The sequence below is a fragment of the Catharus ustulatus genome, chromosome 18, assembly GCF_009819885.2.
Source record: "Catharus ustulatus isolate bCatUst1 chromosome 18, bCatUst1.pri.v2, whole genome shotgun sequence".
Taxonomy (NCBI): Eukaryota; Metazoa; Chordata; class Aves; order Passeriformes; family Turdidae; genus Catharus; species Catharus ustulatus.
The window spans coordinates 11312977-11328884 of record NC_046238.1 but is presented as its reverse complement, the minus strand read 5'-3'; the positions used below and the strand labels follow the sequence as shown (position 1 = coordinate 11328884).

At 44.7% G+C, this 15908-nt stretch overlaps 1 protein-coding gene across 1 annotated transcript in view; it reads right to left on the bottom strand.

The window, feature by feature from the left end:
• Window positions 1-650: 650 nt before the first annotated feature.
• BCR (BCR activator of RhoGEF and GTPase) overlaps window positions 651-15908 on the bottom strand; it is a 93828-nt gene continuing 78570 nt past the window's right edge. The window contains exons 15-23 of the mRNA XM_033075743.2: window positions 15789-15886; window positions 14980-15111; window positions 7887-7946; window positions 7649-7758; window positions 6744-6883; window positions 5198-5332; window positions 4540-4645; window positions 3575-3737; window positions 651-2863 (exon numbers count right to left, since the gene is read on the bottom strand). Of these exons, the coding sequence (XP_032931634.1) occupies window positions 2774-2863; window positions 3575-3737; window positions 4540-4645; window positions 5198-5332; window positions 6744-6883; window positions 7649-7758; window positions 7887-7946; window positions 14980-15111; window positions 15789-15886 (1034 nt within the window). The 3' untranslated portion in view covers window positions 651-2773. The remainder of the gene's footprint in view (window positions 2864-3574; window positions 3738-4539; window positions 4646-5197; window positions 5333-6743; window positions 6884-7648; window positions 7759-7886; window positions 7947-14979; window positions 15112-15788; window positions 15887-15908) is intronic.

The following is a 15908-nucleotide window of genomic DNA, read 5'->3' as shown; positions in this document are numbered from 1 at the left end:
CAATATGATCCACTATTTTTTCCAGCCCAAAATTACCAGCTTTGGGGAAAACATATTCATACTTAACAGAAATAATTAACGGGTTAAGTTAAATTAACTTTTTTTCCCTGATCCACATGCCTGCATGTTAGATAACATTACATTAGAACTGAGCATTGTAATGAGAGACTGACAGCAACAGCCTGTCACAGTAACCAAAGCAAAAGCAATTTTCTCATGGTTACATACTATAGATCAGTACTTTAATATTAAAATTAACTTCCTATATAAATAAAAATCAAAAAGTTGGGCAAAAGTAAATTGGCACAGTCATTATGGTATTGCTTTCCAGTTTCAACACTGCAAGAAGCAGCTACAGGTTCCAAAGAGCAAAGGAAAAGGCTATCACCCAGCAGCAGGTGTAGCTTGGGTTTTTTCCCTTTTCCATGAAGTCAGCAGCAGTGCTCCTGCCTCAGGTCCATCCCCTGGGTGGGAGCAGGCAGGAGGGCAAGCATTGCTGTAGAGCTGCTGGGGAAAAGGGAGACCAAATACAGAGAAACAAACACAGAGAAGCTTTACTGCTCTGCACTACATGGCTCAAGTCAATGGTTTTTCAGGACTGTGACTAATTTTTACCTTCAAACAGGCAAAAAATGAAAATAAAAATTATAAAAAAAATATCAAAATCTTAAGCCTTCAAGTTTCCTTGCCTTCATTCCCTCCCTCCCCCATAAAGCACCTCCTACTACAGACAGTTTTTTCTTTTTTGCAGGTTCAGAAGATGGAATGTCATGGAAATACATACAAGAGAGAAGGAATTTCTAGTTGTACATTACATTACAAAGAGGTTTGCTCCCAGACCTAAGGAGGGAGGGATACTAAGCAATATTAAATTCCTATAAGAATCCTTACAAAGCATGCAAAATATTGATATACTCACAAAATTGAAATTTATATTTGTTCCTTTCTGATTTCGCAACTTCACAGTACAATAATTTCTAATATTCTGCAGCAGTCAGATTTACAGTGACTACATAATCATTTCCCTTTAATTTTTTTCTATTTGCTTGAAACACTCCTTTGCTTTTTTTTTTTAAATTGAGAGTTTGCAGATCACCCATCAGAAAATGTGCAATTCAGCACAAGAGGAGTTGCTTTCTGTGTCATATTTCCCTGCAAATAATGTTGACAACCTGACCCTACAAATCTTTCAAAATCTGTCCCTCCCTCCCCTTTTTGTGCCAATTCCTTCCCTTGTCTTCCAGCTGTACTTTTCTTCTTGCCAGGATGATGATGGACAGATGCCACTAAATGGATGCTGCATAGCTGGGTAGGAGGAGTGGGGCTGGAATAGTTTAGGAAAATGGCATTGCTCCCACCCCCAGGATGTTTGGCACAGAATGCTGCCTCTGGATACCAGCACTTAGATTCTGCACTTTCAATTCCCTGGACAAATACTGCTGCCTTTCCCACCCCTGTAGTTTCAACTGATTTAGGGAGGGAAATACAAAATTGGTGTTTGGCCAGACCTTTTGTACTGCTAGATGGAGTTCCACAGAAATTTCTCCACTGCTCTTAATTAAAACAGAGTTGGAATTTCTGGAGAATCCACAATACGTGCTACTTGCTAGATTGTCCGTGAAGTACATTCGGGAATTTTTTCAGAGCATTTGTATCTATCTGAAAAAGACTTTTGTAGAAACAATGCACAAAGCTTCCAAAAATTCAAGTATCAAAAAAAGAGATGTTCTGATAAAAGTCTGGAGTAAGCAGCCAGCCAAACTGAACGCCATTGATGTTTTTTTTTTTTTAAATCCACAAATTCTTCAATTACTTTTGCAGAGATAATTTTCTTTTCTTTGGAGTGTTGGGAATTAATAGTCTTCCCAATGAATTTTCATTAAGTTTGGTGGGGTCTAAGGAATTTAGAAATCCTTCCTGGATAATATTGCCCCTGCTTTTATAAGCAAACAAACAACAGAATCACTGTCTGTTATCCTCCCTGCCTCTCTTTAATTTGCTGTATTTATTTATTTAATTTTGTTGAGTCTGTCTCAACCCAACAAAACCCATCAGAAGTGCAACATAGGCAAGAGCAGGGCAGCTCCTTCCCTGGGGTGTACAAACATTTCTATGGGAAGGGCTGGCTGAGCCAAAAAACCATACAAACAACAACAAAAAAACCCAGCCCCCAACCACGTAACAGTTCTAGCTGTACATAAAACTCTGATTTCTTAAGAACCATATTCAAATCAAGACTTGAATTTCTGTGGAGAGAATTTTAGATCCCAGACCCTTCTCTTCTCCTTCCTCTTGCAAAGCAATGCTAGTTTTTGTGGCCTCGAACAGTACTTGAAAAACAGCAGTTATTAAAGACACAGTTGTGATATATCCTTTAACGCCCCTCTCCCAAAAAGGGGTGTCCTATCAAGTGGTCCAGTAGAAATCTTGAAGTTTCTTTATGATAAATTAAATCCATAAAATGAGGAATACCTTCTGTCACATTCCCAACAAGAATAATCGCCACACTCCGTGGTGTTTTTGTCCAAGTGTCTATTGCTCCTTCTAGTGGAGATCCTGCACAGCTCCAGCTCCGCTTAGTTCTGGTTCTACCAGCACAAGGAGGTTTTTCTCCAATCCCTCCAGCTTGTCTCTGGTTAACAAACAGCAGAAGCATTGAGGGCTGGAATTCCCCAGCACAGGAGCAGCCAGTGCAAGGAAACACCAGTCATCTTTTTCCCAGGGTGACAAGTTATGCCAAAAGCAGTTTGTGTCCTGTTGGTACCGCAGGCACCTACACCTCTGTGGAAAAGAGAATGCTCTGCCTCTTGCTGTCTGGGGTAGGGATAGTCTCTAGCTGCAGGAAGTACAGAAGAACTTGAACCTGGAAAGAGAAACAGCAAGGTAATACTAAAGTCCTGTAAAAACTCATTCTCATGCTGCCTGTGTGAGAGCTGGTGATACAGCTCTCTCTGGGACATCTAGCAGCTGTGTATAATACAATGTATAACAGCAAAGGGTAGAACTTGCAGTGCTTCAGAGACACTTTGTTTAGATTCCAGGTGGAACAATGGTGCTGGTAGTTCCAGCACTGAAAAAATTAAATCTAGAATTTGCCATTACTCAACAGAGAAATACAATCCAGTCTGATTCAGTGACACAGGCTCTGTGCTCCAATTCTCTGCATAGCCTTCAAAGGCAGCAGTGGCCAGAGAATTTTGTTGTGCGTCAGTGAAGGTGGTTTAAGTGCCGAGGAGCACTGTGGAAACACTGCCAATTCTTTCATCCCAGGCCAGCAGCATGGTGCTGCGACAGAGCTCCCCAAAATCTCTTCCCATGCATGAGCAGATACAGGATGCACACACACAGACATCCCTTCATGAAAAGCCATATTCATACAGATGCAAAGTGACCTGCCTGAAGAAACACTGTTCTACAGACAGGCTAAAATATCTATGTGAGGCAAAAATTGTTTTATGCTTATCCAAAAAATGACCCTGAAAACCCAGCAGGGTCACTGAGGCAGGCCTGTCACAGAACTGTGCTTTCCTACAAAGCATCTTTACAAGATGGAATGGCACATTCAGGATTTTACCTGGGACATGACTTCTAGTGACCAGCTGTCAGTCATTGTGATGGGCCGAGTTGGGTTAGCAGGGATTTTACTGTCCTTCTCTGAAGGTCTGAGCAGTGTTGGTCCAAAGACAGTGGCAAGATTATGCAGGGACATCTTGTTCACACTTTCCCTCTCAGCAACCCTAGGAGAAGAAACAATGCACAAGGCAGACCTTCGTAAACATCTGAGTTTTATAAATGAGAAACTGAGGCACAAAGTTTAAAAAAATTGCCCAAGGGCAGCAAAGTCTGCAGCAGAAACACAAGCAAAGCCAAGATTCCCTGGATTTTAATCCAGAATCTCAATCACAACATGATCTTTCATGTCTCCAGGGACAGTCTCTGGTATGTACAACATACTTATGCAAATCAACACATTGGGCAAGCATTAAGCCAGCTTACTGCATTAATGTCAAATGCATTGCAATACTTTTTCATAGTTACAACCATATTACAAAGACAGACAAAATCAGAAAGACTTGACTACAAAAGGAACTGAAATTGCTGTTAGGCAAAGTGATGGAATTTAAAAAATAGATTAAACTGGATTTCAGACACCTTCTGAGACGGGGTTTCCTAGACCTTAAATAAGGCCAAAGCTTCATGATTTATACAAAAGCTTTTCCTGGTCTTTGTGTTCAGATGCAGGTGCAGTGTCGGTGACATTGCAGCAGGAATTTGCATTTGCGATAGACAAGCCCTGACTCTTTTGTTACCCCTTTCCTCCAGTTCTAATCCTTTTTCAGTATGAGTGGGAATGGAATTCAGGATTTACTGCCTCACTAAGTGAGTATGAGACAATAGTTATCTGATGAGCATTCACAGCAGATCAGCAAATATTTCTTAATTTCTGTGATTCAGCAGGTATTTAAAGAAAAGGCTCCACTTTTCCAAATAGCCAACGCTTTACACATTAAATGCATTTCTCAAGAAATCACATATTACCTTTTTAAATGGTCCAGAAGGAAAAGGAATGTCACAAGGTTGGGTTCTGGAAGTGATAGCAACAGATTCAACATACAGCTCTCCTTTGCAACAGGATCTGAAAGTGCTACAAGACAAAAACCAAGACATCACCACAGGCAGCGAGTTAGAATCTGACTGACTGAGCCACGTCCCAGAACAGCCAATATGGATGGTCCCAAAAGGACTGTGACTACATCATCATAGGCTGGAAGGTCAGAGTTGCACATCAATACCCCACAGCATCTCGCTCCTTTATTTCACAAATGCATTAAGAATCCTTTTCTCTCAAGCAGTTCAAGTGCTTTGAGGCTTTCAATGGTTGATGTTTTCCTCTGCATCAAGATAAGATGAGGTACATATCCCCCTCCCCTCCAAAGGGGGCTTCCCTGAAGCCTGCCTGGGTAGTGAGCGTGCACAGTCCCAGCAGGCAGGCATGAACCAAAACCTGGGCCTCTGCAGCTTGCAGAACAGCACAGCAAGCAGCCACACTGCACCACGTGGGAAGGCAATGCCACCCTGAGCTCCACTGCACTCCCCTCACAGCTTCTTCCAGGCTTTGGTCCAACAGTATAAATATGGGGTTTATGATGCTGAAAGAGCAGCCTCCATTACCAAGGGTTCCTTGTGCTGCACCTACCGATGCCCTCAGCAAAGTTGGGGTACAGCTCGTCTGTGAACAGCGGTTCTGGCAGCTCCCGGAAGTACAGCTTGAGGGTGCCGGCAATGGCGTTCACGTCCATCTCACTCATCATCACTGACACATCCTTGTTATCTGCAACAGGGGAGAGCAGAGGAAGGCTAAGGAAACTGCTGGCCTTGCATTCCTTCTTTCCCTTGCTTTGCATCTGTTTATCTTTTGTCTCTGCCCAAGTAGCTGGGAGTTTTCCTGTTTACATTTCTCCAGATTAAATGAGCAACCTTCCAGCTGAGAAGCGCTGCACAAATGACTGCAAACACTTCATTGCTTTACATCAAGCCAGGGAACCTCACCCTCCCAGGACTAGCTGTGCTGTGCCAGTGACACCAGCCTGATCTGAACAAGCCCCACTTGACTGTATTTATATGCATTTCAACTTTCATTACTGACAGCAGTGGTTATTCCAATGCCCTGCCTCTAACAGCTTAGAATAAGAGATTCTGAGATGCTCTAACTCCCCACTGAGTGTAGCTAAGGCAATTCAGGGCTTATATTTCAGTTTCATTACTATTAACAACAACAAAACCAGCCCCTCTTCCTGAGCTAACACCAACCAGCACTAGTTTCATAAAGCAGTGTAAGCCAGCATTTAATAGAATGAAAAAGTTGTTTTCCGAACTGTGAAAGACCCTTACTTGCACTAGCACTAGTTTTTGATAGCTTAGGGTGATTGAAAAGAAAACACAAGAAGGAAATTTCACTAAAAAAAAATGAAAGAAAAGTGCAGGGAGGGTGAATTTGGATGTTTGGCACAGGTCTTGTGACTTTTGGAGTGCGTCTTGAACAGTTCTTGGTCCACCACGTGGAAACTGAAAGTGGGGCAAAATTTCACTTTTTATACCTCAGCAATTTGGAATCATTTCACCTGTGTGATCTCAGGTGCCTTTTGGGACAAACAGGCCACTCTTTTAAAAGCTCCAGTAAGGAGCCTTTTTCTGCTCAAGATCAAACAGAGCTTTGCAGAGGTTGCTTAAAGTGACCTAATTTTCTAAGTGCACATCACTATGCACATCAGTCCAGATGGAGTTAGGGAGAGAAGCCCTGACCCAACCCCAGTTTCATAAATACCCCTCCTAGTTCTAAGGATCATTGGTTTTCACAAAACATTCTTTATTTTAAGGATTTCTATTAATTTGGACACCTCACAACAGTGAAGAAATTATGACTTCTCATTGCTAATGTGTTCCCCCAGAGAGGTGTCTGCCATTTACAAAGATTTGGCAAGGCAGGTAAAGCCATCATTTCATGTCTGCTGGGAAGAATAAAAAAAAGCATGGCTTGGTACAAGGATCCATCCTGTTTTATGCCCTGGGTTATATCAGTAAATAAAACATGCAGCCAGGGTTAAAATTATTTTCCTTGAATGAGAATCTCTACTTCTTAATGCTTCTCGGGCAACATAAGATTAAAAATAGCACAGCCACCTGACAGGGAGCTCAGGCAGGTTCCCACAGAGCAAAGGGAAAAATCAGACAGAAATACTTACTGACATCAAAGGCAGCTTTCAAAGCCTGGATGTCGGTCGCAACCCCAGAGACGCGGTAGATCCCCACCTCCTCCATCCCGCGCCGCTCGATCTCCTCCACGCACTGCCGCACGATGTACGGCACCTTCGACCTCTCTCTCCTGCACAGAGCCATGCACAAGAGTTCAGCTCAGCCAGCCAGGGTGGCTACAAGCCCCCAAGCACTTCCCTGTGCAAACCTCTTCTGGAAAGTGGCAGGAAGTCTGAGCAGGCATCAGGACTGAGCTCAAAAACTCCTTTTAAAACTGGAGAGGGTTTTCTGTCTCAGCCTGGCTCTGGCTGTTCTGCAGCTTCCTTGAGCACTTGAGCTCTTGGCCAGGTCCCAGTGCCCCTAGAGCCTGTGACTCTGCCCAGGTAATCAGAGGATTCCCAAACAGCCCTTGGATACATAGCAACTGTTGCTTTCAAACTCATGCAATTCCATGGGGAGGAAGTACCACACTTCCCAAACCATACAACAGAACAAACAGGTTTCTGCGGGCAAATGATTCATGACAAAAGATCAGGGGTTAAAATAATACAATGGGATCCAAAGACCTTGAACATTTTTGATTATGGAAAGGAAACACCACTGTTCAGTGGCTCTGGAAATTTGTGACCATGTCAGCTAAGTACAGAGAAGGCAAGGGCAAGGGGGATTTCCGGAATTCAGAAGAGTGATAGGCTGTCAGTAAACAGCCTGTGTGCACACTGGTTTTTATCTGCAAAAAATGCAGCTCAGAGATTGTAAAGCATCACATCTACACTCCTACACTAGTGGAGCAGGCTGGATTGCCAAACCCATCAGAGGGACACAGGCAGGTGCACTCCACTGGCCAATTGTCTTCCTGAAACACAGCGGGGACAAACGTGACCCATGAGCTCACTTGGTGACAATCGCAATCTTGACCCCGAACACGCCCGTCTGCTTGCGGGACGGCATCCTTTTGAGGCTGAACTCCCGACTGGTGAACTTCACTGACAGCTTCACTTCCACCTGAACCAAAGACAACAGCTGTTACTTTTAAACATTCTCTTTCTTTTTTCCATGCTGCAATGAAGAGCAAAGAAATAAAGCCCTCAGGAGGTACAGAGGCGGAGCTAATTTCTGTTTGCCACACTTACCCCATTCATGGAGATCACTGTGCGCTGCCAATCTTTGTCCTGCAGTGCCTGTGGGTCCAGCTGGAAAACAGAAGTTACTCATGAGCTAGGAACAGGCTTCAGAGAAGCCAGCTAGCCTGGAAAGCTTCTGCAAGTGAGCAGAGCACAACCACTTTTACCTTATTTCTTTTCCATAGGAAAACCCATACTCCAAAGTTTCCCTGGTTTCAAGGAAACCAGGTTTTGGGTATTGTGATGTTCTCCAAACAGGGCTGATGAGGAGCTGATGAGGGTTCATACACAAAAACGCAGCAACATGAGAGCAGTGTCTGCTCAACAGTAAAGTTGAGCAGTGAGTAAAGTGAGTTGTGCTCAGGGAGCACAACCAGTGTTTAAATCTTCTGAGAAATCATGGAAAGTTGTCCTTCAACCAGCCTATTCCTTTTCATTTCTATTTCAGCATAGAGGCAGGAAGAACACCAGGGCTCGCTACTGCAAGCACTCATTAAACAGAAACAAGTTCCAATCTCTCATTTTCAGCTTTGCTTGATCTCAAGTGGACAGCTTTGAGGCTGGGGAGCAGCTGACTCAAGTGCTAGAACGTCACCCAGCAATTCCCCTACTGCCTTGGGAGAGCCCAAACACATCCAAAAGCCTCAGGAGTGGCACTCAGCTCCAGGGAGACTGGCAAGAAAGAGGAGGAGCTCTCTCCTTGGGGGCTTGGATCAGCCACTGGAACCAGCCAAAGCAAGACTTCGGTGCCTCCTGAGACAGCTTTGTAACACTTGGCTCTTGAACACAGAAGCACAGTAAGACCAGGAGGAGGCAACTGCAGCACCCTCTGTTTTGAGTTTACTACTCTCAGCAAACAGACAGTGATAACCAGAGCTGCTTTGCAGCACAGATCCCTCCTCTCACAGAGCCCTGTACAGGGCCAGAGAGCTCTGGCAGGGGAGGGAAATCCTGGAACAATGGCAGCTGCAGGAAATTCTGGGAGAGCTTAGACACAGTCACAGTCGTGCAGATCATCAACAGAGCAGTCCAGTGCTGCTGACAGCTACAGAGACAAACCCTCCTACACCCTTCCCCAGTCCCCAAAGAAAGGCAAGCAGCAGAGAGTGAAGTTCCTCCCTGCTTCCTCCCACTGCAGAGACCCCAAGCAGCAGAACGAGTGAGGCCAACCTTATCCCTGCGCGCTGTGTTACGGACGAGAGCCCACAGCGGGAAGCTGCCAGCACACACGTGCCTCCCTGTTGAACTGGACCGGCTCCTGTAGCTGCAACGCCGGCAGAAACTCCTGAAGAGCCCTTGCAAGGAACTGTCACTAACCAGCAGCTCCCACATTTTGGGACTGTGCAAAGTTTCAGGGGCCAATGGGCAGCAGTTCTTGGCTTCAGTGCCTCAGCAACCCCAAACACAGGACTGCTCGCCCAGGGGGTTTGCTTTTAACTGCGGCAGAACAGATCCGCCCCCGCCTGTGGGGCTGGCCAAGGGCCCTACGAGCTGGCCAGTTTCTAGGCTGTTCTACCCTGAACTTCCGTGCTGGAAGTTTGATTTCTTTCAACAACTGAATTCTTTCCCAGAATCAAGAGGAAACCATTTCTGAAGTGTCTGGTTTCCTATGAGGAGCAACCATGCGAAGTATTCCTGAAAGCTTGATCTCCAGCTCTGAAGAGTCATCTGTTTAAGCTGCCAAAATAGCCCTGCTGATGGACACAGTCACAGCCAGTCCTCCTGCTGGGAACAGTTTTCCATATGCTTTTAGAATGGAGTCACTGAGTATATTATTTATAGCAAGGAACTATATTAATTATAGCTTAAGACTAAAGAGGAAAGAGGGTTTGAATATTTGCCAAAAACTTTAAAGGAAGAGTCCAGCAGAATTCAGTAATGGTTTATTTAAGCTAACAGGTATTACTGGGTATGTGTCAGTAATGACCAGGGAATTCCTGCCACTGCACAAAACAAAATCGAGTAAATGGTTGTTAAAGAATACAAGCCAAACACCATCCTGCTCTGTCTCAAGAGTGACTTTTATACTGCTGCAAAGGACAAGCAGAAGCAGAGTGCTGGAGCTGAGAACTCACAAAGACTTTTCCTTGCTGGAGCTGAGAGCTCACAGAGACTTTTCCTCACTGGATAACAGCTGGGGCTGAGCCAGGAGTATGAGCAAATCTCCATGTACCTGCTGCTGCCCCTTGCTCCCTTGTTTCTGTGACCTCTTCTGCTGAGCTGGCAGGACCCCTGCACTCCCTCCTACTGTCTGACTCCTGCTGGAGAATGCCTTCTATGAATGGGGATAGCCAGGGAGAACAGGCACCAGAGCTGGCTGACCCAGCCAACCCCACATAAATCACTGGTAATAACAACAGCAATTAAGGAGAAAAAAGCTTAAACTCCTCCAAGGTGCTTTTTAAACAACAAAGCAAAATGATGGAAGCTATTAAAAGAGCAAAGCTTGAATAAACTCCCAGCGACACCGACTGAGACAGGAAGATCAGGTCTAACAGTCTGATAAGTCACAGCAGGATGCAACAGAGTCAACAGGAGACTGTCTCTGGGACTTCAATCAAGCTTCAGTCATGGTCCCAGCTGATGACTGACCTTCTGAGGGCAACAAGAGCAACAGAGGGAAAGGGCAGCTGCAGCAGGCAGGGAGAGAGCACACTGAGGACAAGGAGCTAGCAACAGTGATGCTCCAGCACAGAGGACAAATGGGGCCATGCTGTCTTCTGGCCTGATTTGGAGATCAGTGACCTGAAAGAAGGAACACTGAGTAGAAGAATGCAATCCATGGCCAGCATGGCAAAGGGAGGCAGTTCTGAGCAAGCTGTGCCAGCTCAAGCAGGGGAGGCACTGTGTAACTGCTGCCTCTGCATTTGACAGTGGAATTTTCTGCTCCTCTACACAGCTGCTCCAAACAGTTGCTTGGTTTGAGTGACCTGCCCCACCTCCATTGAAGCAGAGCCACTGTGTGTTGTTTCCATGCTCTGTGCAAATAGGACAGACCTGCTAAACCCTTACAGACTGTACTGCATGGGCTTGTTTGCACAGTCCCCACCAAAAGCTCATGCTGAACAGGAAAATACAAACCAACCACTCTGTTGCTGCTCCCTCCAGACCCCCTGTGGCCTTTGGTATTTGCAGTGGCAAGCTACAGCCCCAAAAGCACAAATGAATCAAGCCAGTACCTCTCTGTCTCCTGCCCAAAACACAACAGAACAAAACAGCCCAGCACCACAGGGGTTTCTGAGTGCAGCTCTCTGGCCCTTGTAGCAGCTCAGCACTGAATTCAGACAGGCTGAGAGTGCACAGCAGCATGGTGAGAACCTGGGAAAAGGCAAACTGGAGATGCTGCTCTGGCAAATGCAAGCCAGACACTAGGAAGGGTGTCTATGCTCTGCCCTAGGAAACCACCACAGACAGCTTGATCATGATTTCTTTTTCCCTAGAGAGAAAAGAAAACATGCAGAAGGAGGGGAAAACAAAGAAGCCTCAGTGGAAATAAGAGCATGGACTGTGGAACATTAAGGTTAGTGTGTTTTATATATTCATTCACATTACTTCTTCCCTTTATTAAATTTTCCAGGCAACTTTACACTCCATCAATTTTGAATTGTAACTGATGTGACATACATGTTGTCAGAGTCTCACTGCTGCTGGGAACTCCCAGTCCTGCCATAACCCCATTCTTCTCACAGCTCCCCACTGACAGGTTAATCTTTCCTACCATCACCCTTTAGCCATGACCCATTGCCTTCTTCATTTCACCCCTATTTTCATTGCTGGGACAATGTTCTGCTTCAGCAAACTGTTAAAGCAAGCTTGAGAGAGTAAAAGGTTTCCAAGTCAACACTGGGAGGTACAGCATGGGACAATCTGGTTTACATGGAAAACAACTTAATGCCTGAAATAGCCATGGGCACTGCTATGAGACATCCCAGATGATTAAGATAAGAGTGATTGTTTTGCAAGGCAACAGAGGAATGGTGCTGCTCCACAGAATGAGTGATCTAAGGTCACATCCTCCCTGATTTTCCAGCACTGCTGTGAGGGAGAAAGAAATATTTAGCTTGAGCTGATCATGCAGAAAAAGAAAACAGCAAAGGAAATGGCATTTCTAGGAGGCACCAGTGGGAGGAGCCGGATCCCAAGGTGAAGAATCACTTCACACACACACGGTTCCCAAGGCATGGGCTGGTCCTGCTGACAAATGCACCCACTTAGGCACAGTCTCAAACAAAAGGCTGCTACAGTCCAAACACGGCCATGTGTCTGCCATGTGAAGTGCAAAATTCAAGGAGCTGAAGGGCCAGCCCAAATGCCAAAGATGGACTGCAAGGTAAGAACAGAGAGAAAAGCCCTGGGTGCTCACAATGAGCAGGGCTTTTGCCCACAGCTGAACTAAGCCTCACATTTCCTCCCATCGTGTGATGTCCATTCCATCCTCCTCTAGCTCCCCAGCACTTTCAGTTTCCCAGTGTCCCCAGGAATAGTATTTGTCATGCCTGAGGTGCACCAGGAGCCCCCAGCCATGTGTGCCAGCCAGTTCAACACTGCACACCCAGCACTGCTGTGCCCAGGTCTGGTGAGAATGTCACTTCTACATTTACAGGAGGTTCTCCCACACTAAAACCTCATGGGTTTATGTTTCAGAGATAAAAAACTTGCAGACTGGCAGGAAAGAAACAGCTCCTGCATCTAGCTATAGAGACAGGCAAATAAAACATTCCATAGGAAAAGAAAATATGAGCAATGGGAGCTGTTAAAATTGCTGCCCATTCCTGGAAACTTGTGACTACATGGACCAATTTCCAGCCTTCCTTCCTTCACTGCCGTAATGTAACGGAGAGATTTAATAAACATTTTTACAGCCAAAACAGTCTCCTTGATTGTCTCCATCACTGAGGCTCGGTATTTGGTGAGTCACAATTCCCAGTAGTGGGAAGTTGCATATTTACAATAATACATAGCTTAACAATGCACTGCAATTTAGCCAACAGAGAAACTCCTCTGCTTTTATCAACAGGAGGATGCAGGCACGACTCTTCATGTTCCCAGGGCTTTTAACTAAAGGGAATTTATGAAAAAAAATCCTCATCCAGCCTCACAGACCTTGCCTTTAGATAGACAGATTTGGGCTGGATAATGACAGTGCAACACCAAATCAGAAAAGCTGGGATAAACTACAAACTCTAAGGTAAACAAAAGTTTAAATAAAAGCAAATGGGAGAACACAGCCAACCTTCAGCCACAGGCTGCAATCAGGTTTTCTTGTTGCATTATTATGGTTTCTTAATAGAGAAATGGTGTTTACTTCAAAAATAGAAAAAAAACCAAAATCAAAACCTTTGATAATTTTTGTCAATCCAAAATGTTACCGGACTGTCACATGGCTTCTCTTTGATTCAATAGTGTATGAAATTCAGGATGGGACAGGAATGACTGAAAATTAAGAGGTTGTTCTGGCAATTCATCAAAGTTTTTTATAAATTGAAAAGAGGATTTACAGAAAGCAAGAGAATTTTTGCATGTGCCCTTTATGATACAAGAGAATGCAACATTTGTACATTAATTAAAAACTTTTTAACTGATTTTTTTAACCTTCCCACTATTTAGGTTTCTCTAAAAGAATCAAGATGCAATTAATATTTAATTGCCATCAAAGAGTATTTTTATTTACTAAAGTATAAAATATATTTACAGAATACACAATTGCTGAGCATAAAAATGCCCATGGCAGTGAGAAAGAAAAAAAAAAGCCAAAATTTAAATTTTATTTGTTTTTTCAAATCTTTCTATGTAAAATATTTGTAGAATTTAGTGGGTCAGTAATTTCAGGGTTCTCTGTTATGAGCACACAAATCTCCAGGGCATTTCAGGGCTGAAAACTTGCTCTTTTGTAGTTGCTCAGCTCCGTGGAAAATAGCCTTTGTTGGCTGAAGGGACACAGGGATTTCTGGTCAGCCAAGACACACACAGGAGACTCCCTGTGCTGGCATTTATTCATCTGCACACAAGCCCCCTTCCAAATCCCACCATGCATTCGAGACCAAAGCCCTCCCTGAAAACAGGAGAGAGGGAAGGAAGAGCCTGATCAAAGTCATTAAAGCAATGAACCCTGGCAGCAGAGCAAAGGTGGGATGGGATCCCACAGGCCACTCTCACCCCAAACTGCTTCTGCAACCCCACAAAAGGCCTGGGCCTGCATGAGCATCCCTCCAGTGCCAGGGAAAGCTGTCAGCCACAGGGAGATGGACAGCCAGACATAAATGGAGGGCAACTGATGAGATCTTTAAACAAGCCAGAAAGGAAAAGGTAACTGGGCAGGGTTTCTGTTCTGTTCAACAGCCACTCCAACACAAAGAATGTGTCCTCAGAGCAGGCATTTATACAGCCTCCTCAAGTTGTGGACAGACAGTGCAGCAAACTGGAACAAAATGGGGAACATATGTTCCCCATGTTTTCCTCCACACATGGCCTGATTTGTAACACATCCAGCTTTAGTGCTCTATCACACAGCAGCTCCCCAAGAGCAGCAGCCCTTTGTAATCATCACCTCCCCCATTGTATTACACATCTGCCACACAAAGTGTCCCAGGCCAATTCCCAGCAGTGGAAATGCTCCTTGGATGCTGTCTGCTGCCATGGACACCACATTCTGGGCATGGCAGTCATTAGGACAGTCAGGCTGTCCCAGGGCCTGGCTCACACATCCATCAACTTCCAGGCACACAGATGGCAGCATTTCTGCACATGATTTACAGAGTAGAGAGAATATTCTTGTGTCCTCCTGTCACAAATGAAGCAGCCTCACCAGTGCCCAGGGGCAGTGCAGTTCCTATACACTGGTGTGGAATTTTGAAGTTCATGGGCAAATGAGAGAGCAAAATAAGCAGCTATTCCATAAGGGTGCTGGAGCAGGCAAAGGGCACAAAGCAAGAGGGACAAAGCTGCTGATTTCCTGCCTGTGCATCACACTGTGTACCTCACTATCTGAGGGAAAAATCTTCAATGCTGAGACAACCAGAAGGCAGAAAAAAACTTCTGTGGTGAACATCAAAAGTCCTGTTTTGCATAAAGGGTATCAGGAGTGAGTTGAGCACAGTCTTACCTGGATCTGTCCTTTCCCCATGATGCGATCTGTGCTCTCTCCATCCTCTTTGGTGAGCTTGGTTTTGTTGTAGCACTTTTCATAGCACAGAATCCTCAGTGTCTGGGAGCCCTCCAGCTCAATCTCAAACTCCTGCAGGGCACCAGGAAAGGAAAGAGCAATGGCTGCATCACAACAGGATACCAGTCTCAGAACAATCAATACAGTCTCCTTAATACTCGTCAGAAGAACACTTAGGGACTGGCCAAAACCTCCTCCCTGCTGGAATTTAGAAATAAGCTGAAATCGTATTTTGTATCTACAAAGTGGTCAAATTGGAGACTAAGATGGTTCCCTCCTTAGACAGGTTTCACAGGTCTCAGTAAAGCATTATTCAAAGACACAGATTTGTTCACCTTCCTTGCAAGAAATTTTGCTCACCAGCAGGTCTGAGTTGGCTGTAAACAGGCAAAATGTCTATAGCTAATTCTTCCCCCTCTCAACAAATATACAAAACCATCTCCATCAAAATATTTTTATTGTGTCTTAAAAAAGTTATCAAGCATGCATCTGTTTAAAAGATGAAATACTGGACAAGACTCATGTGTATCAAATTGTTTGTTTAACTACTGCTAATCCAAGAGAAAATCTTCTGCAAGCCCTGACAGCCAAATGAACCTGGCAGAAAAGTGTTTTCTGAGAAGCAGCATATGTAGCTCAAGTGCTGAGCATGCAGCAACCTCTTCCATTGGCAGTTCTGGTCTTCTGCCCATCATGCATTGATGTTTGGCACATAGAAAAAAAGTCACATCAAGAAAAACCAAACCTACCTCATTCCAGTTGGGCTCTGTGGTGTCTCTGTAAACTCTAGTTTTGGCCTTGTTCACAAAATACCCAAAAGAGTCCACCTCTAATGTGCAGTACAAATCTGAGGAGAGGAGATAGGGACA